This window comes from Gymnogyps californianus, chromosome 6 (assembly GCF_018139145.2).
Source record: "Gymnogyps californianus isolate 813 chromosome 6, ASM1813914v2, whole genome shotgun sequence".
NCBI lineage: Eukaryota > Metazoa > Chordata > Aves > Accipitriformes > Cathartidae > Gymnogyps > Gymnogyps californianus.
This window is the reverse complement of record NC_059476.1, coordinates 302,657-327,439: the sequence shown is the minus strand read 5'-3', so window position 1 is coordinate 327,439 and position 24,783 is coordinate 302,657. Positions and strand designations below refer to the sequence as shown.

The 24,783-nt window shown below is 40.6% G+C and overlaps 1 protein-coding gene across 1 annotated transcript in view; it reads left to right on the top strand.

Moving 5' to 3' along the window:
• INPP5A (inositol polyphosphate-5-phosphatase A) overlaps nucleotides 1-24,783 on the top strand; it is a 260,559-nt gene that overhangs the window by 218,433 nt on the left and 17,343 nt on the right. Inside the window, exons 10-12 of the mRNA XM_050898952.1 lie at nucleotides 1,730-1,825; nucleotides 2,161-2,235; nucleotides 16,257-16,330. Coding sequence (XP_050754909.1) covers nucleotides 1,730-1,825; nucleotides 2,161-2,235; nucleotides 16,257-16,330 — 245 coding nt within the window. The remainder of the gene's footprint in view (nucleotides 1-1,729; nucleotides 1,826-2,160; nucleotides 2,236-16,256; nucleotides 16,331-24,783) is intronic.

Genomic DNA, 24,783 nt, shown 5'->3' with positions numbered 1-24,783 from the left:
CCTTTATCAAGGATCATTTTTTAATGGCTTTCTATCAAATGGAGGCAAAAATTCCATTGAGAGATTGTTTCCATTCTAGCACTGGTAACCTCAGTGGAGATCTAAAATGTTTGGAAGCAGATGGATTTTTGTTTAAAGACATGTTTGGCAGGTATTTCTTCCTTCAGAAGAAATTCAGAATGGGGAACGGAGAAGTAAGCTGTAGTTTCATGGCATTGTGTCTGATAGATACTGCACTTCTAATAATGAATCCCAATATAAGTATTTCTATTTGTGAGAGAAAGAAGCATGTAGTAGGATGTGAAATTCTATTACCCTGTTACCACAGAACACATTTATTTTGTAAGTGAATATTATGCAAAATGAAAATCTGTTGTCTGGCCATTATGAAAAGGAACGGAACAGGCAGAGCAGGGAAGTCACCTCTTTGCCTCTTCTTGACTGAGTTATTTTCTTTAGCAGGCTTTTGTTAAGAACCTCTAGCAAAATAAGCTTTTATTCAGAAGGATAGTCTTTGCCAATATCCTTATCCAGGGCTGTGGATAGATCCTATCAGCAGCTTGTGCCTCGGCTGTAGCGAAGGATGCTGAACTGCCTCCCAGGTGTGGGTGCCCATCTTGGCCATTTTCTTTCTGCCTTTGAGTAATGCCAAGGTTTTCTCAGTTCCCCTTTCTGTCTTCTGCCTTGTGGTTTCCAGCAACCCAGGCAGATGGGCTGGGGTAGCATTAGACACCATCCAGTAGCTTTGCCCAAGCTGGATAACTACAGAGCACTTTGTGAAGCCTGCCTACACCACAGTTCAGATGTAGCCTATTTCTGCATTTCAAAGCACTTAACATACTTAAAGCTTCACTAAAAGTATAGGTTCAGTGAATCTAAAGTATGTTTTTAAGTTAAATATATGCTTGACTGCTTTGCTAAAAGCTCCAGGTTTTCACCTGTTACAACGCAACAGAGCAGGCCCTTTAGACAACCTGTTCTCTTTTACTCTCTAGGTCAGCTTTGATTGCCATTGAAACTGGGCCCCAACCAGGCGAATGGCAAATGAATCAAGGCCTGACACTTCCTTGGAAATTCATACGTCTGTGCCTGATAAAGCGTTGATTTAGAATGTGTTTTAGACACCCAGTCCTCAAAATATCTAGAGATGTGATGTTGTCTCTTATTTAAACGGATGATGCATGGGGAATTTGCTATCCAGAGTAAACTGTGAAACTTATTGTCAGATTGTGTAAGTGTTGCTCGGACTTTTAAATTATACTTGGAACATTAATTTACAGGGCAGAAGTTTTTGCAAACGAGTTAACCCGCAGAACTGTAGTGCCAATGTAGTTATCAGCTTTTAGGAATGCGGTACAGAAACCGGTAGGGCTGTGGAGTCATTAGCTGTAGGAAGTGGCTTTCGAGGATGTTTACCAGTAATGTGTCATACAGTGTCAGACCTGTGAAAGAACCTGTGTGCATGGTAGTAAGTTAAATGAATATTTGCCTTATCTGATTGATATTTTCTTAATATTGCCTGTTCCTCTCCAAATGGTAATTCGGTTTATTGTTTTAAATCCAGCATGAGTGGAAGTGACTTAAATTAGCAATGCTTTGTATTTTGACCTACAACCAGTCATATTTCCAGGTGGGCATTGAAGATACATACATTGATAAAGTTCAATTAAATGTGGCCTTATGTTTCGTATAAACTAGTTACCCTTTCTCCTTTTATGTTTTTTATTAGACACTATGTGCAAAGGCTACAATGCAGACTATCCGGGCAGCTGACACAAATGAAGTAGTCAAGCTAATATTTCGTGAATCTGATAATGACCGAAAGGTAAACAACTTAATGCCCTCTGTACCCCCTATGTAAATAGAAACGTTGTTGAATGTTCACTTTCTTTTCTACAAAGCATGAATATAGTTGTTTCAAACTGATAATTTAAAGGGAGGGGAGGGATATAGATTGTCACACCTAATGCTCAGTTAATTGGATCTTTTTAAGTGATTGCCAGTCAACCAAATGGGCAAGCTGACAAGGAGCTTTAGACATGTAGAAATGTCGTGTGGTTTTAAAGGGTTGCATGTCTCTAAAAGGGTCACTTCCAACAGCTGTGTGTTAGGTAGCTGAGTCCAAGAGCTTTGCTGACCTTTCTCCTCTATTTTTTTTAGGTTATGCTACAATTAGAAAAGAAGCTCTTTGACTATTTTAATCAAGATGTATTTAGAGATAACAATGGCACTGCGGTAAGTTCATTGCTAAACACTTTTGAAGGAATAAGTTGGAAACTCACATACAAATTGTGTTTCTCTAGCAGCCCTTTATCCTTACCCTGATTTATAATGAGGACTACGATTTTTCTGTGGAGAATGGCTTTGTATCCTCTTCAGGGTGATTTTATTTCAAAATGTAGCCATTTCATTTTGGAAAATTTCTATATCACCGCTTGCAGCTTTCTCAATTTCATGTAAGGTTCCTAGGAGTTATGTATCTAAAGGAAAAACATTAAGCATCCAAAAGGAAAAACCCAGTTACGCACAGATAAAAATCAGAAATGTGCCTATTGCATGTGGGAGCCTTATTGTGGATGTCATGGGCCAGACCCTCTGCTTGTGGAAATGGGCCCAACTTCACTGACATCAGAAGAGCTACGCTAACTTGTGTCAGATCTTGACCTGCCTATGTGTGCATACAATAACGGCATTCGTATGTTGAATATTCTGAGCTATATAAATAGGGCAGGCTACACTAGACAAAGAAAACCTTCGGAAAACTTTGTTCTGCGGAAACTGTGTGTGTCAAAGTCGTTTGTGCAGGCTGACAAGCTAGCCAAGGTTCCCCTTCTTTCTTCAGTCCTTTCCTCAGGGTGACTGAATTTTACCTTCTATCCTCATACCCAAAATAAAAGAAGACAAGCGATTCATCTTCTGTGTCTCGGCTTTTTTGAAAACCCCTTCGTGTCTGCCCTAGTCCCTACCTCTCAGTTTTGCCGCACTCTGTACCAATTACACAGTGTGCCTGCTCACACGGTGTATTGCTGGTTTTTGCGTAGGGATGGGATGTACACAGGATCTGTGACTCTCACCTCTCTCTTCTCTCCTACCTATGGCGTATTCTCTTGCTGTTCATAGAGAACCGGGCTGTTTGGAGGGCTGTCTGCAAGGATCCAGGGCAAGGAGGACAGCTGAAGCCCTATTACCCTCTCTGTTTTTAAGTTGACTTACACCTAGGAGGTTAATTCCATGGGAGAATCTGAGATCTCATTCATTTCTTGAGGTCAGAAGAGTTTGATGAGTCAGACTCATGAGGAGAGTGAAGATCTGTTTCTCCTTTCAGCATCTGTTGACGTCCATCCTGTTCATTGGGACTGCTGTCCCTTCTGACAGCACATCTTTCATGGGTGGCGTGTATGCTTATCACGAGAAATATCTGTGTAGGCAACGTATCTTAAAGATACAGTTACTGTGAGATAAGTTGCTTTGGGTTTGTTTTTTTTAATTTACAAGGGGAATGCATCCTTGGGAAATACGTAACGTTTCTTTCACTGATGTTTTGCAGTTTTGGGACCATTTAATTCAAAGTAATAACACTAACCCCCAATTCCTGTTTCCATACTAATCCCATTCCTGTCCCAGCTTTTCCTCTATGTGTATTACTGTAATAATTTTTTTAGCTTTTTTTAAAACAACTCAAATGTAATTTTTATTTTTTCCCAGTACATTTCTGAAGCTGAGCAAAGCTATTCTTGTTGCTGCCGTTTACCACATCCTAGTGGTATTTCGGATGACTGCTGGTTGACTTTACATACATGGACATGGTGTGTGAAGGCATAGGCAGAATCCCACTTAAGCACATTCCATTTCAAAATCAGCAGTCATTTCATTCATGCATCAAGAAGCGGGAAATCTTCCAGATCAAACATGGAAGGAAAAGATAAACGATATAATGAGCCATTGGAGATAATCTAATCTTCATGGTCTAGTTAAACACGCAGCACCATGATCACTAAAAACAAACTACCTATCTAAAAGGATAAATGTCTCTGTGCCGAATTCAACCCAAAAAATCCATCGCATCCTTCATCAACCACCGGTCTTGTACCAGCCTGACAGAAATTTAATTCAAGCTGGCTCCTGAAAATAATTATTGTATTTTAAGAGTAGTAATCATTGGTCGGGACATGATTGAATGTGTCCATGCCTATTGACTTTTTCTATGATTTATAGCTTTGTTTAGTCGATATTCCCATCGAAATTGTATAATTAATTATAAGTGGGGCTGTCAGGTCTGCAGGATGGAGTGCCCTGATGAGTATTTGGGAAGATTAAATTTTCCTTAGCTGTACCAATGCAAGGCTTGGGAATTTTCACAGCACTATGGCTGTTGGATAAAGATGTTTTCTGTGTGTTTAGCAACTGCTTTAGCTCAAAATCCATTGATTTTTCTGAGGGTATTTTTTTTTATCAGTGTGGTGTCTCTTCAGTAACATTGGAATGTGTACAGATGTGACAAGACCTGACAAATATTTATTATCAACAGGCTACTTTATCATTATCCATACACAGTTATTCCTTCTTTTTTACATTGTAATCAACAACAAGAATCTTAAGATATATTTATAAAAATGAGTATTTTTTATGAAAAATCTGATATAGATACAGATTATCTGTTCAACAGAAATTCAGTTTGAAATGCATACAGTAATCTGTCAGGTCTAATTTTTCCAAACTAATCTGTTGCTTATCCAGACTTATCTGTAGCCTATTCCAAAATTAGCTTAGCAATTACCTATATTTATTACCTCAAAGTGCAATGAGCATTCTGTATCATTTTATTTCAGAAGGGAACACCCAGATTTATCCAGCTGTGTAGTGATAGAAAAAAGAGAAAACCTATTTGAAAATAGCTGTAGCAATAATGTGAAACTGTCTTAATATTTAATTCATATGTTCTGAATTGTACATCAAAGAGTACATCAGATGGACCAGGGTGTAACTCCCGTAACTACAACAGAACTACCGTGTCTAGGTGCTATGGGGAAGGGTGCTACAGAGCAGCAATGAGAAAGGCGGGACAAGAGGAGGTACAACATGTAGAGTTTCACCTTGGTGTCAGATTCCAGTTTAAGTTGTTGCTTTTGAATTAGAAAAAGCTTAACACCTCTGACCTTGACGGTAGGATATAGCCAGGCTGTGCTGTACATCACCGTTGTGTCCTCCTGCTCCAGAGACTTGCCCATGAACGGTGGGCAAAGAACAAGTGAGGCTTCTCTAATCTGAACTGGTTGCTTGCACCCTTCAAGAGGCGGCAGTCCCCAGCTGGGGACCGCAACCATGTCCCAGCCACCCCTCTTTTGTGCTCCTGCTCCTCACCCACCCAAAGGGCACAAGGAGTCCCTGAGCAGGCGTGGGACTCGGGGAACGCCCAGGCCTTCTGCGTAGGCTTCCCGAGTGGGTCTGCAGGGCTGTCCACTCTTCCTGACCTTACGCTAACTCACCAGTACGTTACTCACACAAACCTTGGTCGTAGCTTTGGATTTGCCAACTGTCAAGTGATAAAAATTAGCGTGCCGGTGCTTTCAGGAGAGTAGCAGTGTGCAGGGAGTTCTTGAGTAAATCTACACTTTTACCATTTTTTTTCAAATTCCTTAATCATCTATGATAAATCAGGCTATAAGTGTTTTTTTCAAAATATCTTGTGTTTGGGAGTTCCCTGTTAATTTCAAAACAATCAAAAGAAAAGCAAGCCAGGGATAATTATTTAATAAAAAAATTATAATCATGTTATTGATTTGTACAAAAGAACCGCAAGCTAAATGCTGTTTCTTCAGTAGTCAGTTAAATAAATATATAGTAAGAATGTAAAAACTCTTAATGACTGCAGAGGAATGATTTAATCATTAGGAGTCGTTTTATAATCTTTAACCACAATCGGAAATGAAAAATGGTGCATACATTCCTATCTTTCATATGAATCACATTAAAGAATCAATCCAGATAGAAACTAATGTACTGTCCTTAAGATTTTGACCACAACTGTGTAACAAAAGTAATCAGTGAATTATTTGTCTTAAGAGTTGAACCGGATGTTTCCTACTAAAATCATAATCTCTTTTGTCCGTTGACGTTCGTGGAAACTGCTTAGTTCGGTGACTAATTCTATAGCTGTGCCTACACTGGTCGTCCCTGCTTCCTGCTGTCCTCTGCTGCCCTTGGGCCGCGCCGGCCCCGCTCTCGCAGGGACGCGTGCCTCGGCAGTCCTTGGTCTCGGCTGCTGCCCTGGCCTCTGCTGCTGGGAGGTAGAAGAGGTTAGACCGAGGGTGCAGGCGCACAGTAACTCCTGGATAATCAGATGGTTCAGAGGACGCTGTTGTTGTTACCAGCATTAGTTCCAGAACAGATTCGAGATAGTTACGCAGAAAAGCCCAATGATCTCCAGCCTAGATATTCATGAAATGGAAGTGGTTCCATTTCTTACTTTAAGTGTTACTGTAATGGAAAAAAATAAGCAAAGAGCTTCACGTTGCTATCAGTGGTCCTTCAGCAGTCCTCTTGCTGCAGAGAACAAACAGTAAACTTCTATGGTGAGCACATTCTTATTCAAATTTTATGTTTTGAACCGTGAAATCAGTCTTCGAGGGTAGATTCTCTTTATTCTGTGTGTCTGTTTAGCTTCAACTGATACGGTATGAGAAGAAAATTATTATGCGCTGTAAAAATGGATTGAGTTATAAAGGGCTTGTTCTCCCTATGCCAAGTAATGATTTAAAGTGATCTGTTATCATGCTAATTAACTTAGAGGTGTTATTACAAACAGTTCAGGCAAACATACTTTTAAATTATGAGTAATTTATTTGTGGGTTTTTTAATATTCCCAGGAAATCCTGAAATGATATGCAAATTGAGAAGAAAGGTTTAGTCCATGAGGGACCTTTATTAAGCTTTTTGTGAGAATATGTGTGCTCATGAAGGTTAAGGATCTGGCATCACTGAAAATATATTAATCAACAGACAAGATACAGCACAATGCACTCTTCCCAATGGCCTTGGCTGTGACCCTTTTAAAGATAATGGGAATACTGTCCACTAAGAACTAGATTAGGACGATCAAGTGCATTTCATCAGGGTTTGACTTGAACCATGATCCCAGGGGTGAAAAGGCAGAGGTTTATCCACTGAGCCAACCAGCCCCTGTCCAGATAAAATCTTGAATATGATGTATAAGAGCAAATTAGGATAGAGGAAGGAAATTGATTGCTTAGGACCGTTGTTACCTAGGACTGGTCATAAGGAAATCCTATGCATCCTGAAACGGCCTCTTTTATTTAAGGTGGTCATCTGAGATGCCTGAGGTTCACAAAGTACGAGTAGGAAAATGGCTTCATGCTCTATTCCTTTACTCAAAACCAGTATTCCCATGCTTGGAATTGCATTTGCTTAAGTTAGTGGTTAGTTGATATGCCATTGGATAAACTGCAAAATGAGTAATGACAGAGATAGGAAATATTATCAATAAATTGTTCTCACTAGCAAACATAAATGTAAAGCCAGATAGCAAACAGAAGTCAATCCAGATGTGCTGGGTTGGCTATTTACTGCCAGCTTCATGTTCCAAATAAATGAATTATTCTGGTGTAGAATTTGCCCATATCACAAAGTTACAAATATTATTTCATGACCTTTTGTCCCCCTGTCCTGTTCTACACAGTTATTGTAAGTGCTAAGGCTAATTCAGGTGTACTGTGCTATATTTATTTTTTTAGGCATTGGTCATTAAGTATAGTCTAAAGAGGAGGTCCAACATCTGTATTTGCACTCTAGAATCCAGCCTGTAGTCAGTATGATCTGCTAACATGCTTTGGCCTAGGGGCACCCTTTTTAACCTTTGTGACATGCAAGAGGATATCCAGAGAGGCAATGTTTGCACCTGTATTCCAGTCCTCAAGAGTTTATGGATCTCACCATCATCCCTTACAGTTAGCATTTGTGGATATACAAAAGCACCCTACCTAGGCTTCCGCATCTTGCCTGAAGTCTACGGCAATCCAAATAAAGATAGAAAGGTGCTTAATTTTTTTTCACCAACTCTCTGCAGTAGCCCAATCCTTTTGCATTCTCCAGGTACCCCTCATAACCTCACAGATGGATGCCTGTATGCACATAGGTGTGCACGCACGCATATAGACTAGCAAATAGTAAGTTTAACATGAAACGTAATACTTCAGGACACTTTCATACAAAAAGTACAGCTAGAGATGAGAGTGGGGTCGTCAGTTGCAAGGATGCAGAGACATGGGTTCTGGTCCCTGGTCTTAGGACTGTTTGTGTATTTTACGTTACATAGGTGTTGAAAGAAAAACAGTAAAGGAAGCAAAGGCTGGAATCCAGATCTCCTCTGATCCCAAGAGTGGCCTTCAGCATCTCTCACTGCCCTCCTGCTTGTGGGTGTCTGCATGCCCAAGCCCGGGCTCGGCAGGAGGTGCACCCTGCCTTGCCTTCCCTTCCCAGGCACCACCGCCTGCGGGCGCCTGGCAGCTCCAGAGAAGCAGGAGTATGAATTTGAATTCCCTCTGGGAAAGAAACACCTCAAATATTAGGTGTCAAATATTGGATGACCTTTCAAGATGCCCGATTGTATGTGGGGGAGACAGGGTGGATGACCGGAGGTCCCCAGATGCCCCCCCGGAGTGGGACGCCTGGCGTTCAGATGCCTCTGGGGTCCTGCCCGTTCCCCAAAAAACTCATGTCAGCCAAGTCTGCCTCATAGGCCTTGCGCAGGGGAAGTTTCAACCCACAGTGGGAGTTTTGCCCAAGTAAGAAACATGGATCGTAGTCTTTCTTCAAGAAAGTTCTATTTTTTATCACTCCGCAAGTAATACTAAAAATGTATTCTGCATATTTTTATGCTTTTGTCAAATTGCAGCTCGCAAACTGACAATTTGACAGGACAATACATGCTGGTTTTAACTCCCTAATGGTACATATTCATGTTATGTTTCACAGTAACAGACGTGTAAAGTTCAACGAAATAATCCACTGAATCTGTCACATTTGCAAGCAGGATATTCCTAATTAAAATATTTTATTTTTAAAGTTAGCATCCACTCAGTTGTTCTTGCCATTTTGAATGAGCTATATTACAAGCTGTTGTGCACAGTTTATGAATTAATTACAATAAAGTTAAAGTGTCTATTCCTGTAAAGTTTTGGAAAAGGCAATTTGCATGAATGCAGTTTTGCAGAGTCAAGTTTTTTTAAATCAAAGCAAGCACAGGAATCCCCGGAGAGTGAGTGACAAAATCCACTTTTTACCATTAGAAAACAGGAAGCATGCATTCAGACTTTGACCAGCTGGTAAAGTCACTGAGAACTGGCACTCGCCAAGAGGTCCTTATTGCATTCCCATTGTATTGATGTACTAAAGAGCGAATAACATTCGTTGGAGAAATCAGGCTGGAGCGTAGGATGATGGGAGCTGTAGTCTCTGTGTTTGAAAGCTGTGAGCAGTCTTGCTGCATTTCAGATGCTTCAGGGTCTTCGTCGGGCGCTGTGAAGCAGGAGGGATGGGACGCAATTTGCTTCTGCAGAGCAGTGTTTCGGCAAGGAGCCCTTGGGATGTGAAAGGCGCTCTTGTTGTCGGCAGAATGTTAATGCGGGTAACTGCTGCTGCGTGAGTGAGAGTCTATACTTAACCTGATTCAGTGCTTTTCACTTCTTAACTAACTAGTTTGTTCTTTACATATACTTACGTTTAGTCTCCTTATTGAGAACTAATTACCTGAGTAGCACAACAGGATTCTGATTTATTTTTTTTCCAAGTAACAAAAATATCCCAGGATAAGATCTGGGTTCTCTGCTGCATATTGCAGATCAGAGGGGTGACGGAGCCCTGGGGAGCTGCCAGCAGGGTGTTTAACTTCCAGCTTATCCATACGAGTAGTTTCAGCCTGAAGTCCACGGACTTAGATTGAAAGGATCCACACAGGGCAATTAGGAAAACCAAGATTATATGCAAAATCCAAGCATGTGAAATGTCTAAAAGGGCTACAGCCTCCACTGGAAGAATGTAAGGGGTACATAATTGGAAAAGTTTGGAAGCACTGTTTTATCCAAATCAGTGTTCAGGTGTGTGTGTATTACAGGACCAACAGACATCATAAGGCCCTGAACGTCTTTCAGAATGAGAAATACTGCAGCGCATGAACTCTGAGAAGTGTTTGTGTTAGACCCCCGATGCTAGCTGAAAGCCCTGAGTCTCGAGCACATTCCTCTGCAGTGTGCTGGGCGCTCACCCTGCCCTAGCCATCCACTGAACTTGTCACCGCTTTGGAAAGTCAGTACCGCTTTACTGCATCTGGTATCACGGTGCTATTTCTCCAGGGGGAGAGGAGCTGTGCCTTGTGGTCCTCGGTGCTCGGGCTGGGCAACTGCAGCCGTCCCCACCCCTGCCTGGGCCCTGCAGCGCAAACCAGGCTCCGGGGGTATGAGGAGGATGAGAAATGTGGGAATGTGAGAAATCAGGCAAGGAGACAGAAAAGGGAGCTCTAATGAGACAGAGCCAATAGTAGTCTCCAGTAATTACTCTAGTGATCAATAGACATCAAGGGAAAGTGTGGTTCTTTCTAGACATTTTAAGCATCTAAATATTTCCGTAACAGAAATACTATTTTTAAATGCATTTTCCAGAGCAGTTTTCTAAAAAAGTTGGAATACTTATTAGAAAATGTTCATGTCCTTTAAACCATTGGAATGTCTCCTGAGAGAGAGAGGCATATTGTCAAAACAAGAACAAAACAGCGTTTTCCTGGGGGAGTTTCCACTGAAATCAAAGATTTTCTGAATTAGTACAGGCACAGGGAGCCTTCAGTGCTGACAGTCTTATACTGCCAGTGCCTAACTCTTCTAATGCTAAGAAAAGTGTATTTGGTACAGTTTCTCTGTGTGCCATATATCCACATTTATGTAGGAGTTTATGGTTTGACAACACTGCCATTCAGGATTTATAGATAAATTCTCAGAAATATGCAGAAATATAATAATTTACAAAAGCAGTGTAAGTGGTACATTTATATTCAATAATTCTGGCTTTTTCTGTGAAACATGATTTTAAAGAATGGCTTTACGAGAGAAAGAAAATTAAGATTCAAAATATATAGTAATGGATCATTTTACAAAGTCTTAGCTAGAGAAAACAGTAGCTTTAAAATAAGGCCAGAGCAGAGTTGTGTATGACATTTTCATGGATAAGTGGGAGGGATCAGCATTTCCACAGACCTTTATTTGAAGTCAGTAGACTGCTGAATCAGTTTCTAAATATTTTTCTTTGACTGGAAAGTTGGATAAAATTACTGTATTTCCAAAGTCCCTTGAAAAAAATCATGTGCTATACAAGACAGGCAAAGGAGGTTACAGTGACCATGTCCACATATTTTAATCCTCTAAGGTCATTTCTGTATGCTCATCTCCTCTTTTTGGTCTGAAACTTCATTTCCCTTTCACAGCTGTGTATTCTCTGGTGGGCCCTGCAGATGGATTTGATAAATGCTGCTAATATCACCTTCTGATCTACCAACGCTCTGACTTTGGTCTGTAGGTCTTGATGAGTAATTGCCGTTGTTCTACTCCAATGACTGAATTAAGTTGCCCTGTTTTAAAGGGTTCATACATGTGTGATGTTAGCCAAGGTGGCCCATTGCAGCGTACCGATGGACATTGACCTTTTAAGAGTGCCTCATCGCTTTAAACTGAAGCAAGCAAAATTACCTTGATTTCTACAACTGGCTAAACTCCGTTATAATCCTTTGATTACTGTCAAGCTACATAACATCCAGATAATTGTTATCTTTGGCCAAAGCACACACTGCTTAACCACATACGGCCCCACGAGCTATAGGGACAGTGAACTGCAGCCCATACCGCAGCCGTGGGGCGAGGGAGCTCACTGGAGTCCCCATCAGAAGGACTGCACAGTACTGAGACCATCCATCCAGACCTACTCGATTTTTTCTTGCTGAGTGGCGTACGGGTTCTGCAGCCAGTGCCTGTGCAGGACTGCACGCCCTGGTATCGTGCGTTGCCTGTTCCTTCACCCTTGTACATAAATGCACTTGTACATCATAGTGCTTGCTGACAAGAAAAAGGGAGGAAAAACCCAAAACTGTTCAGCAGCTTTTACAGGTTTTTTACACAGTTGCCTGGAAAAACAAGTGTTTTGGTAATTCCCTTAGGAGATGATGGGCACTGCGACTGATACAGGCAACAGCCCTAAATGCTTTTAATTCTACTCAAATTAAATAGGGAATATCATTTACTGCAAATGCAGTCATTCTTTAATTCTGTGCAGAGAACTTCACTGATATCAAGCCAATTCCTGTTCAGGTCAATAGGAGCTTGAGCATACAAACTAATTGAAATGTTTGGCTCATGAAGTTTGCTGAACGGAAATACATAACTTCAGACTGCAAAATTCTATCAATAAATTTAACCTGGTTTTAAAAACCATATTCTGCCCTATGAGTTTTTTCTCACAGTCACAGGCCAGTGGATGCGTGCTGTGTACCTTCTTACACATACTGCATGGCTGTATTCCCCAAGGCGCATTATCTCTGTGTCTCACGGGGTATTAGCTAACTATAGATGTTACTCATATGTATGGATGGTATTTTCATTTGGAAGATGTTAATGAAACGTTCATGTTGGGCTGGTCACTGGACATTGTAGAGCAAATATCTTGACATAATATCAGCAACTCAATGGTTATAGCAGATAAAACATAGGCCCTGCGTCATCCTTGCTATCATTTAGGTATAAATACATTGGTGAAATTGAGTTAGGGAAAAAAACAGTCTTCTGAACTGCCTGTGACATATAATTCTGGAATTAACTTCCAGCCACAGCATTTTAAAATCTCTGTGTAATTGCTCAAATTATCCCAGCACATCATGTAACACCTTAAAGATTTGGTTCTTAAGGATGATCTTATAATGAGTAAATTAAATAGAACAATATATTGATTTTTAGGCTTTGAACTTAATTTCTTTGTAATTTTTAAGGCATTTAGAGTGACAGACATACTCATGTTTACTGTTACAGCAATGACATTATTCACAATGCTGTTTAGTGTACAATATGGAAATAAGTGAGCAGTTTGTGCTGAAAATTGCCATGAATAGAGTATGTTCCGGGTGGGTTTTTTTTAAATACAATGTTATCTGCTTTAAAAATAAAGACATCACCCTGTGAGATTCTGACTGCTCCTCAGTATCATCTGGCCTATATTCATTTTCATTCATTTTCTGTAGTGCCAAGGAGCTCCAGACACCCATGTACCTGTCATAAAGCAAACAGAATTAAATGATGCCCATGTCAGGTCCCGTTCCTTCCCTTAGTAAGTTGCGTTGAGGGGAAGTGACATTTGTAACTGGTTGTGACAAGACCTCGTGAATGCCTTGGTTTTTCACCAGTAATCTTGCATTTTGAGATTACAGGGTTAAATGAGAACCCAAGTGCTTTTAATAGCAACAAAAGTAGTAGTTAAAACATGCTCTTCTACTGAAAAATTAACTGGAGTTTTCTCAAAATGCACAGTTCAAGTTTTCATCATTTCTTCCCCTCATCTCCCCCACTGTCTGCAGTGCTACCAGGTAAATGAAGAAAAGCTGTTAGGTGGGTTCGCACTACGCAGTCCTGAACACACAAATAACTTGTCATTGCCCTTTGTAAGAATGAGCAGATGTCTGTTTGCATAATTTGTGGACACATTTGAACAGAAGGTTACAGATAGTGTAACATAGTCACTTAATATCTAGGAAAAAATAAATAATTTGTTAAAATTAAATAATTACTAAAAATATAGCATGAAATAAAAGTTTGTGCAAATAATCCAGTGAAAATATTTAACTGTTTTACACATGGGGATGGATTGTCTACAACAAGCATTCCCTAAATATTTCTTCTAGGCACCTGGTTGGGCTTTGGCATCCAGCTGGGTGATCGTGAGTTTTTGGCTTTGTCATTTCAGGTTAAAGATGTCCCTCTACCTGGGGAAACTTGGGCAACTGATAGAGAGCACAGCACACAATACAGTCTTGTTCCTATTATCTGTCCTCTCTGTCACCAGTGTCAGCAGCTCATCTGCATAGCACAGACACAACTAAACAAGCAACTGCAGCAAATAAACACATCAGAAACTTCTTTGGATAATAATGCACGTCTGAATGCTTAGTCCTCTAAACCCCGGCCTTCATTTAGTTTGCAAATATCATCATAGCAAGAACAATCTGAATGTATAAAATTTTGAAAGTGTGAATTGGTGTGAGAGGACAATGCATCTATTTAACATCGCCAGCCTTTGGAATGCCCATGAGTAATTTATACCATTGTGTTCTGTGGAGCATTGTTCTTTTATTCAGTCCTTGCAGTTTTCGCACTTCAGAAATAGCCCTCTTTCTCCTGATGCTTCCACTTTCCTGCTCTGATCTGTTTACTTGGCAACAGTAGGAAAAATGTATTTGCACTGTATTAATAGACATATATTTCAAAGAAAAGTTTTAACTGGGGATGGTAGATTTTTTTCCTATGCTACATTCACGTTGGGCAGATAATATCTTTAAGGGGGAGACAAATGGAGCAGGAAAGGGATGGTAACATTTGTTTTCATAGGCAGTTGGTACCTATGTATTGTGGCTACACATCTACCTATACACACAGGATCACAGTCTGGAAACATGCATGATAAACCATTTCTTCCTGAAGTATGTTGAGATTGTTTCAGTAAGGATAGTGGCTGGACCATCCCAACATTTTTAGGATTGAGCATATTATTAGATACATACCGTAAGTTTCCACACAGATGTTTATAAATATTTATCCAAACATCTTGGGGCTTTTGATCAGATGTTAAAACATGTACAAATTATCTGCAGTTATTTGTATTGCAAAATCTTTTCTAGCGTACCATCACAGAGTTTGGTGTCAGGTGCACTAAAATAGGGAAAGCTGCCCGTTATTTGGCATGCTCATGTAAAAGAACGTACATCTAGCAACACGGCAACTAGAAACTGAAGAAGGCCGTGTGGGCCTTAGAGAGGTAGCTAATCAGCAGTGCAGGTGGTTCAGGTAGCTGCATTTCACACAGATAATTAATGTGTACAAGTAGCTGCTAATTGCACATTTCAGGAATGATTTATGAGGTGGCAGAGGGGAAAGAGGGACACAATCTAATTTCTTTGGGAACCTCTGCCATTCATACAATGGTATCAGCACAGCTGTGAGATGGGACATGATTAATGAACAGTGGGCAAACACGCCGCCATCCTACGGGATACTGTTTGGATGACACGCTTGTCAAAATAGAAAGTGGCACTTAGAGCGACGGCCAGTAACAGTGCAGATTATGAGCATTTTGTCTTTTAACTCGCTAATTCACTCGGACGTCAGGCTTAACACCAGCCATGGTTCTGAAATAAGGTCGTTTATGTCCATCAGAACAATTATTGGTTTGATGTGGACGATTATCATTGACTTGTTATGAGCGGGTTTGTGTTTATGAACAAAGACTGCAGATATTTATTTTCTCTGTAGAGGTCCGGGGGAAAACAAATTTGGCAAGGACTAATATTTATACAGGACATTAAATCTAGACTTATGAACATCTCTGTTAAATATCTGCTTCTAGTACTGTATCTCAGCTGCTGCCTGGGAACACATTTTACCTATTGTCACGTATCCCTCTTTCTGCTATCTGACATGCACCACCCAAAATAGGTGTACAAAAACACTCCTTGTCTTTGCTTAGGAAGAGTGATGTGCACATCCTTGTGTTTGTTGTACCTTCTTATCTGAGCTAAAGATAATATAAAGTAATATGATACTTTTTGCTGGCATTTTTGTGGGCTGATTAGCATATCAGTTTGCTGTACTTTTTTAATGCTAGTCTGGTTTATCTTTGAAAAGATTGCTAATAAAATTTGAAAAAATTTAGCCATCTTGAAATAGTAAGTGTACATATAGGTCACTGCTGTAAAGAGCCAGCGTTATGTGTTTCACTGAGATGAAAAGGAACATTTTGAACACTTTTCTCAGTGAGCTGTTTATTTATCAAAATAGTACTGCGTGTTTTGCACTATGTTTTATAAACTGTTATATGAGGGATATACCTCTAGCTGTGTAATCAAAGTCTCTGTTTATTTCCTTTTCTATAATGTAGTATTTTTAGATTGCTTCAGTTCAACATTAAAGAGTGAATACATTTATTTCTATCTTTTATAGCTTTTAGAATTTGACAGAGAGCTGTCAGTCTTTAAAGACAGATTGTATGAACTGGACATCTCATTTCCTCCCAGGTAAGATTCATATACAATCCATTTATTTAACTAGCTAGCTAAAACATAATTGTTACTAGTACTGTAGGTAAAATGCGAGCGTTCCCATACATATTGTAGAAATGATAATGATCTTCGTTCCTTTCATAAATGTTTAGTCTTCCCACATCCCCTCCATCGCTACATAAACAGTGACAGTGCAGTCCGCATGCTGATAGTGCTCTATAGCTCATCGTTTGGATTCAGCTGATCCTGTCTTTTATAGCTGCTCTTAAAATAGACCTGACATGATTGTGTGCCAAGAGATGTGTAGCTACTTTTAAGCACTGGATCCAGATAACCTGTTAAAATACTTTATTGCAACCATAAAGGCAGTCTTTGCCTCAAGCTGTTGAAAACTGACTAGCGATGGCACTCACTAGGAATAGACTGGCAGTGGGGGTGCAGAGCCTAATGCCATTGCTCCGGGGGGATCCAAGAGGAGTGTCAGGAGAGAGGGCAGGAACTTCGATTCTGCTTTTTCAGTTTCAGTAAACATGTTCTATAACTGCTAAGACTTTTAGAGTAATTTGGCTTTTTTAATACACGTGCATTATTTTAATCAGCTATATCCCATAGGTGAATTTTAGCCGTGCATAGACAAGTATTGCTATCATACAAAACCAAGATTTTTGCAAATGGCAGTCCTGTTCAGGAGAAATCTGTGGAAAAGTTGGTACAGTTTTAAACATGTATGGCCCCTTTCCAAGAATGAGGAAGTCAAATCTCACAGTTGCTTTTAAGAGAAAGAAATACTGCATTCACAAAGAAAGTTGAAGTTCAAGAAATCATAGATAAAAACATACTTTTTATATACTTTTTTTTAATAGATCCAATATTCTTAAATATTGCTATTTTGTTCTTTATGAACAGATAGAAAAGTATGATGCTTTGGCATACACTTAAGAAAAATTTGGGAAGCTTGCCTTTTTGTTATCATAATCTCATTATTTCTCACCAGCCAGCTGCGATACTGATTATATTGATCCCTCGGGACAATGGAACTATGCATGGAGAGGTTACCGCTGCTCTAAATTGTTCTTATTGATTGAGTATGATAACAGAAGACCAGCAGTGTGTACATCTCTGAGTGTATTTCATTAGTTGTGTACCTGGTGAGGGTAAAAGGAGGTGAGGGGAAATAGATACGAATTTTTTACCAGAAATACTCTTCTACTTGATTTCACCAACGTTAGTGCTTTCAGCCAGAACAAGGTTTGGCAAAAATACGTTGTTGCATGAATGGTTTGCAGATTCTTCAGACCTTTCTGTCAATACGGTTTGGTGTCATTCTGCTCTCAAGCAAAGGTCAGAAATTTGGTGTGAGTAGTCTTTGTATCTAAGTTGTGCTTTTGATCTGTCTGTGAAACATCTGGCCAAGGTCTAAACCCTTGAAAAATTTCTTTTCACAAATATGTCCAAATCTCAGTAGAGATTTCTGCTATTATTTTAGTGGTTAAGTTTCTTGCAAATGACAGCTAGACTGAATACAACCCAGGATTTTGCTCACCGCTGCCAAGGGCCACACCCTGTGAGGTTGCGGGCAAGTAATAAATGAGCCTCCTCTCCTTTACATCCCGTTGGAGCAAGAATGAAATACAGGTGGAACACAAGCCGTAACTGGAACTCCACAGGAGCCACCTGGTAGCCGTGCAGGGAAGGGCATAGCTAGGACTCAGAAGGGTGAAGCCTCAGGCCAACACTGGGTCTCCAGGCAAGGAGACCAAGACTTGCAGAAGCAGCCAGAAGAGGAAAGCTCTAGCCAGTTAGCTGATGAGAGACTAGGACAATAAGACAGGGCTGCGGAGGAGGGAGGACTGGGCAAGGATGATCTGGAGTACTGGGGGAGAGTGGTGAAAACCGTGGGAAGAGCGAGATGGCCGCAGGGCACTGCCCATGGGACGTGACAGCGAGTTGGTCTTGCCCTTCCCAGGTGAAAACGGCTAGCTGGGAAGAAGATTTTCTGTGTCCCTTCCTAGCACTGATCCACAGAGAGAGTGATAGGCTGCTGCTGTCATATGTCAGATGCTGGAGTACCTAGGAATCCCTGTCAGGCCGAGGTAACGCCGCTTCTCCTTGAGGTGCAGCCAGAACGGAGCTTGAAAGTGGCATAATGTAAGACTGTATAAAGAGATAAAGAAGCCTTGGGGGAAAATGGAAGATGTTTGACAAAAGAATTAGAAGTTAAACTGGTAGTAAATAGGAGGGCTTGTGAGAGCTGTGACTGAGAACTGCTGACGTTGCTATAAAACCAGCAGTGAGCTTCGGGGGGATAGATGGAGAGGACCATATGAACAGGAGCAAGAGGAGGTAAATTAAATGTTAGTCAGCTGCATTTGTACTCTCTGCTGCCTCAGTATCTGAATAGTTTGACACAGAGCATTAACATCCAAGTGATGTATTTCGATACCATTAACATTTTAAGCTACTGTATATACTGTATGAGTCTATTATTGTCTAGAACAAAAATACTAAATAAAGTGCTACAGCGGAGATGAACCCCTGGTAAAAAAATGCAAAACCAGGTGAAAATGTTCCATCCCAGAAATCCCTCTGAATGAAGCACAGATTTTGACTTTGTCTAATTGATTTAATGAGTGAAATGAAAGAAACGCCCTGTAATACGAGCTAAGTATCACCTCCTCTCCCCTCCCCTGCCCACATGCTTGCAGACTTGGCTAGGAAGCTACAGGAGCAGCTGTCTGAGGCCATAGTGCTGTCATCAAGGAGGGCAGTCACCAACTTCTGATGGCAACTTATCCGCTGCCAGCTCCTTCTTTCTCAATTTTATTACTTGTTTTTGTTTCCTTGCAAAACCGAAGCCAAATCTAGCTCATATCCTTGTTTTGTTTTGTACACACCACCAATATTAGAGATGAAATATTTCATTAAGTACAATTTTGGCTTGCAGAGTTGAAGTTGAGGCAGCTAAGCCCTAGCTGTCGTTGACCTGCATTACAGAACATGATGGACTCAGGTCCTGTATGTAGTCCCCTCACTCCCCCAGAAGAAGGGGCCGTCACACACTCGCTGTCTCCAGAGCTGCTGATGAATCCTGCCTGGGGCAGCAGCCAGCAGTCAGATTACTCTTGCTTCTGACCAAGATCCTGACCACTTCTTGCCATCAAAGATCCCATAACATTTTTGCAAGAGCATAGTCGTCTAGACAGATGTTCTGGCCAAAGTCCCGGTAATTGGATTCCACCTCCCCAAACGCGCTGTTACTTTAGTTGAATTTGGTGGTATTCTTCACTTCCTGCCCCAAACCGCTGCGCAGCGTGCTGGTGCCGTGCTGATTGCTGCTGCGCTGCAGCGCTAAGGGACGCTGAACTCAGCAGTTGTCTACAGACCGCAACTCTAACTCGCTGAGATGCTTGAAAAAAGAGATCTGCACTGCCAAGGTGGAAGCAGACGCTTCTGAGCAGGGACCCTGTCCGAATCTTGGGAAACGGCCATGAAAGGTCATTTCCAGGTTCACCATTCGCCTCTCTATTCCCACTCAGCTCCCAACTTTGGGGCTTTGTGAACAGGCTGGGGAGTGGGAAGGGGGGTGCAGCGTAACGTGGCAAACCCTTCCTCGACCTCCAAAGGCCCGCAGAGAACCAGCCCTGCAGCTACTGTTCTCACCTATGTTGAAGGGGAGCAGTGAAGGGGATAAACATGCAGCTTTGCCTGCTACTCGCTCTGTTCCCTTCTGACAACTAAGTAATAGTAATAATAATAAATAGTAATAAATGTTTATATACTGAAAGCTGGCGCTTCCTTTGTGGCATGGAAGGGATGCTAACACTGAGTTTATATAGCAGAAAATTTCTTTGAACTTAAGCAGAGAATATTGATAAAATATGAGAATTGAATATGAGAATATTGCTAAAAATATGTTGTGGTTTAACCCCAGCCGGCAAGTAAGCACCACACAGCTGCTTGCTCACTCCCCCCCGGTGGGATGGCAGAGAGAATCGGAAAAAAGGTAAAACTCATGGGTTGAGATATAGAGAGTTTAATAAGTAAAGCAAAAGCCGCACACGCAAGCAAAGCAAAACAAGGAATTCATTGACCACTTCCCATGGGCAGGCCGGTATTCAGCCATCTCCAGGAAAGCAGGGCTCCATCACGCGTAACGGTGACTTGGGAAGACAAACACCATCACTCCCAATGCCGCCCCCTTCCTCCTTCTTCCCTTCTTCTCCCAGCTTTATATGCTGAGCATGATGCCATAGGGTCTGGAATGTCCCTTGGGTCAGTTGGGGTGAGCTGTCCCGGCTGTGTCCCCTCCCAGCTCCTTGTGCACCCCCAGCCTGCTCGCTGGTGGGGTGGGCGAGGAGCAGCAAAGGCCTTGACTCTCTGTAAGCACTGCTCAGCAATAACAAAAACATCCCTGTATTATCAACACTGTTTTCAACACAAATGCAAAACATAGCCCCATAGTAGCTACTATGAAGAAAATTAACTCTATCCCAGCCAAAACCAGCACAAAATACAAGGTGTAAAACCAACAAGCTAAACTCATGCATACACAAAGAGCAAATTGGCTCTACAATACGGTGCTTTTTTTCACCCATCCCTCCTCATGTTCTGGGTCATATGGCAAGGGAATCCTGCTTTCTGTTCTGTAGTCCTTGCACGGGCACCACGCTCAGTAAGAAGTCTTGCCTAAGTGAAGTACTGCGGAACTGGATTCACAGTTGTTAGAGTTACTGCAGGTCAGTGTCCTATTTTTGTTCATGAAACTAAGCACACTGATTTTCCTGGAAGAAATAATATGATTTATTTTTCTTTGTATTGAAATAATGACCACAACATGCTATTAACTGCAAAACCAGGTATTTTGAATAGGCAAAAAGCAGTGGTTTTAATGTAGGACATTTTCTTTTTAACTTAGAATCTTTTCACTCATGCGAGAAAGAATGAAATGTATGGCCTAAATGTCTTGGTTTCACTTCCTAGTAGTTTTTCCTCCATTTTTCGCTCATTTTTTGTTTTCTTCTGGGGAAAAAAAAAATCCGTAGCTTATCATGACTTAGCTGCTTTTATATACTCTTTGTAAATGCGAGCTTAATATATATTTGTCATATATCCAGTCATACTAGATTTTGTATTTTTAACCAAAAGAGGATATGATCAGTCCTGTATATTTAGAAACTACTTCTTTAAGCTTCTTGGTATTCTTAGCTGGAAAGTGTATGGTGCATCCGTTTGTTCTGCAAATGCACCAAACAAAGCCTTTTTCACTGGAAGGAGAGACAGAGAAAGCTCTAGTCACTTTTTGTGCCAGGCTTATGGGCTTAATTAGTGAGCATTTGAATTTAGAAGGAAGTTGTAAGCAATTGTAATGATAGCCTTAAAGTAGTATTTCAGAATTTGTTTTATACATGATATTTTAATTATAGTCCATTGATTCAGTCTATGAATTACTCTCTACTTCTGTTCTTGATCCATGGTGTTACGGTCCTACATCATGGGATGCTGGCCAACAATTGAAGACAGAGTATCTTGGCTAAAATGGTACCGAATACATCTAGTACTACATTTCACATCTCTCAAAAAATGAAAGATCAGTTAGGACAGTTTTCTTTTTCTTTCATTTGCTTCATCATTTGTGCATACAATTAATTGCCAGATTTGCACAGAGTTCTACAAATCAATAGCACAGTTGCATTCCTGTCTTACTTGTAAATTTTTCCCTCAAAAAGCGTGCTTGAGATTCAGTGTACTCTTGAGATAAACGGAAAAGGTCACATCCCTTTGAGTTGCAGCAGAGTTACTTATAAATTCATTTTTTATCAGCATAAACTGTTTATTCTCTGGACTTTATCATGAGATCTTATTGATACACTACCATAGCTGGCCTGGGGTTGAAAGCTTTACTCCTTTGAGTCAGTGGTATTTTTGTGGTTAACTTCAGTGGGGCCAAAATTTCACCCTGAGCAGTTTTCTTGGTTTTTTTTTTTAACACCACTCCTCGAGCAGCGTTACACCGTGATCCAGATACCTCAGGTATAAACATGGCTAGGTAGAAACATGCTGCACTGTTACTGACCCATGTTTTACCTTGTTTCCCTGTGAACACCGAATGCAGCATGAGATCCTAGTCCCAACCTCCCAGCCAATGCTGGCTGGGGACCTGACATGTCCAATGTTGGACAACCAACTCCAGTGCTTCATAAGAGGGCTTTGTCTCGAATGAAAACCACTGGTTTTCCAGCATAAAAATAAGCAAAGTCCTAATTAAAGTAATAAGTAAGAAAACAGTCTCTTTTCGTGGCGCCAGGCGTTACGGTGAATGCGTGCGAGATAACACCTTTCTTCGAGAGGAAAGCCTTGAGTTAAGCTAGCTCTGACCAGCGCTTCCATCGAGAATCACAGGCAGTGAACCCAGTCCTGAATTCTCACGCCTTAGTCCCCATTCCTGCTTATTTCAGCAGCACCATCACACGCTTGTGCACTGTACGGATCTCCTCTTCAAGACTACGAAAACTTGTTCATATACAGAGGGTGACCAGAATTGTTTTTCTCTAATAGTATTTTTCTCAGTTATGACTGTACAAGTATTTCAGAATTTAAAGTTGAGTCTGTGGTTACAAAAAATGAGGGTAAACATATTGCTGTTCTAGAAAGTATTTGGAAGTTTTGGTGTCCTCAGAGTGCTTATGTACTTAAAGAGTACAGACTGAGAAAATAATCAAATCTGATTCTTGCATATTCTCGGTTTTCATTTAAAAGTAAGAAAGAAGTTCTTCTGTTGTAATTATCTGAATGGAGAGGATGTTTTTGTACTTTTCTGTGTTTTAATTGTTTTATATTAATATATCTGCATCTTTTACAATTCATTTCTCTGTCCTTTCTCCTTAATTTCAAATGAAGCCATGACAGTCATGTAGGCATGTATTTTTATACTGGTAAGAATTTTTTTTTAAAGGAAATCACTATACTTTGCTCTTTAGATGAATCGTCTAATAAGCAAGTTGTTGTCCAAAATTTTCCTACTCCATTTTAAAATTTAGAATGCCTTCTCATAAAGCACCGTAAGTTCTGCATAACATCACGTCACGATGCTGTGCTGTTCGCTGGTTCCGGTTCGGAGAAACAGCCAGTGTCGGAGCTCGGCAGTTCGGCGAGGCTGCCAGCAGCTGAACAGGCGGCACTCTGGTGCCTTCTGCTTTGCCGCCGAGAACGCAATACAAACTGTAAATTCATCTTCCTTGTGCTCAAGAAGCTATCTGTCAGGCCAGGCATGACAAGCCCGGGCACTGCTCACCCCCGTGATGAATTTGGCTTTCCCGTGTTAGCGGTGGCCCTGGAGCCGGGGAGACGTGACACTGCCCTGGGGACATGCCCGCGGTCCCACCGGGCAAGGGAAGAGGGGGCTTGTTAAGGTGCAGGCACGGGACACACCTTGGGACACAGATGACAAGACAACAGTGTGCTCGGTTCTCAGGAGAAGGGAACTGCTAAATTGCCTTAATATGTTGATAAAAATCTCCCATATTCATAAATGTTAGGGAAACTCACCTTCTGTAGAGACTTCCCAGGAACGATAGGGAAGAGTTACCACTCTTGCTGTCTAGGATTTAGGGAAAATAATCAAGAAAAGATTAGTAAGTGAGAAAAAACAAAAAGCATTTTTAACGTGCTTTCTCATAAAATACACCATTTAGAGTACAAAAAAATGCAAATTGTCTGTTATAAAAAACCCTCAAGATTCTTATCTTTTTATTTAGGGACCTAAAATTCTTAAGTTGTCAGACCTTCTTGTTTCTAGTTTTTCATTACACTGAGATAGCATTTCAATATAAGTAGTAATAGAAATGCTGACTTCTTGAGTCATTTTCTAACTATAAAATGCCATAGTGAAATGATGTGTTGTAATATTTCTCTGTTTTTTTGTTCTTCTTCACTGTATTTATAGTTGTTGATTTCATTGTGCTTTTCAAAATTCATGTACAGTGTGCTTTTCTATAGTTTGTTACCTTTTCAGTTGATTGTAAACTACATTCAATAATCAGTGAGAGCACTTAACTCTTATCAGTTGTTAGAGAAAACATCTCAGGAATCGTTATTCACAGGTCTTGGCAAAAAATTAGGTCTTTGTATATTTCCAGCTACTGTATCATGCTTTTTAATACCAGCTTTTAAAAAATGAACTTCATATAAACCTTTTCTTATTTTCTTTCTAGTCCCTGTGCTAATGGTTCCTAAAAGTAGAATTTTGATGTTGTAATAAGTATCAAATAAAAAGTTACTTCTTAATTCTGTAGAGAGTGGAGATCCTGTACTGAGTCAAGAATGCTTTAAATTTTTTTTTTTTTTAAACTGCTGACTTCTTGCTTGTCTCTAAGCAATAGTACAGATAATTCTGTAAAGAAATTGAAATACCAGAGGCCTCTTTCCCGGCATTGCTCTATTTGCCAAGTCTAGACAGCCATGGAGAAAAT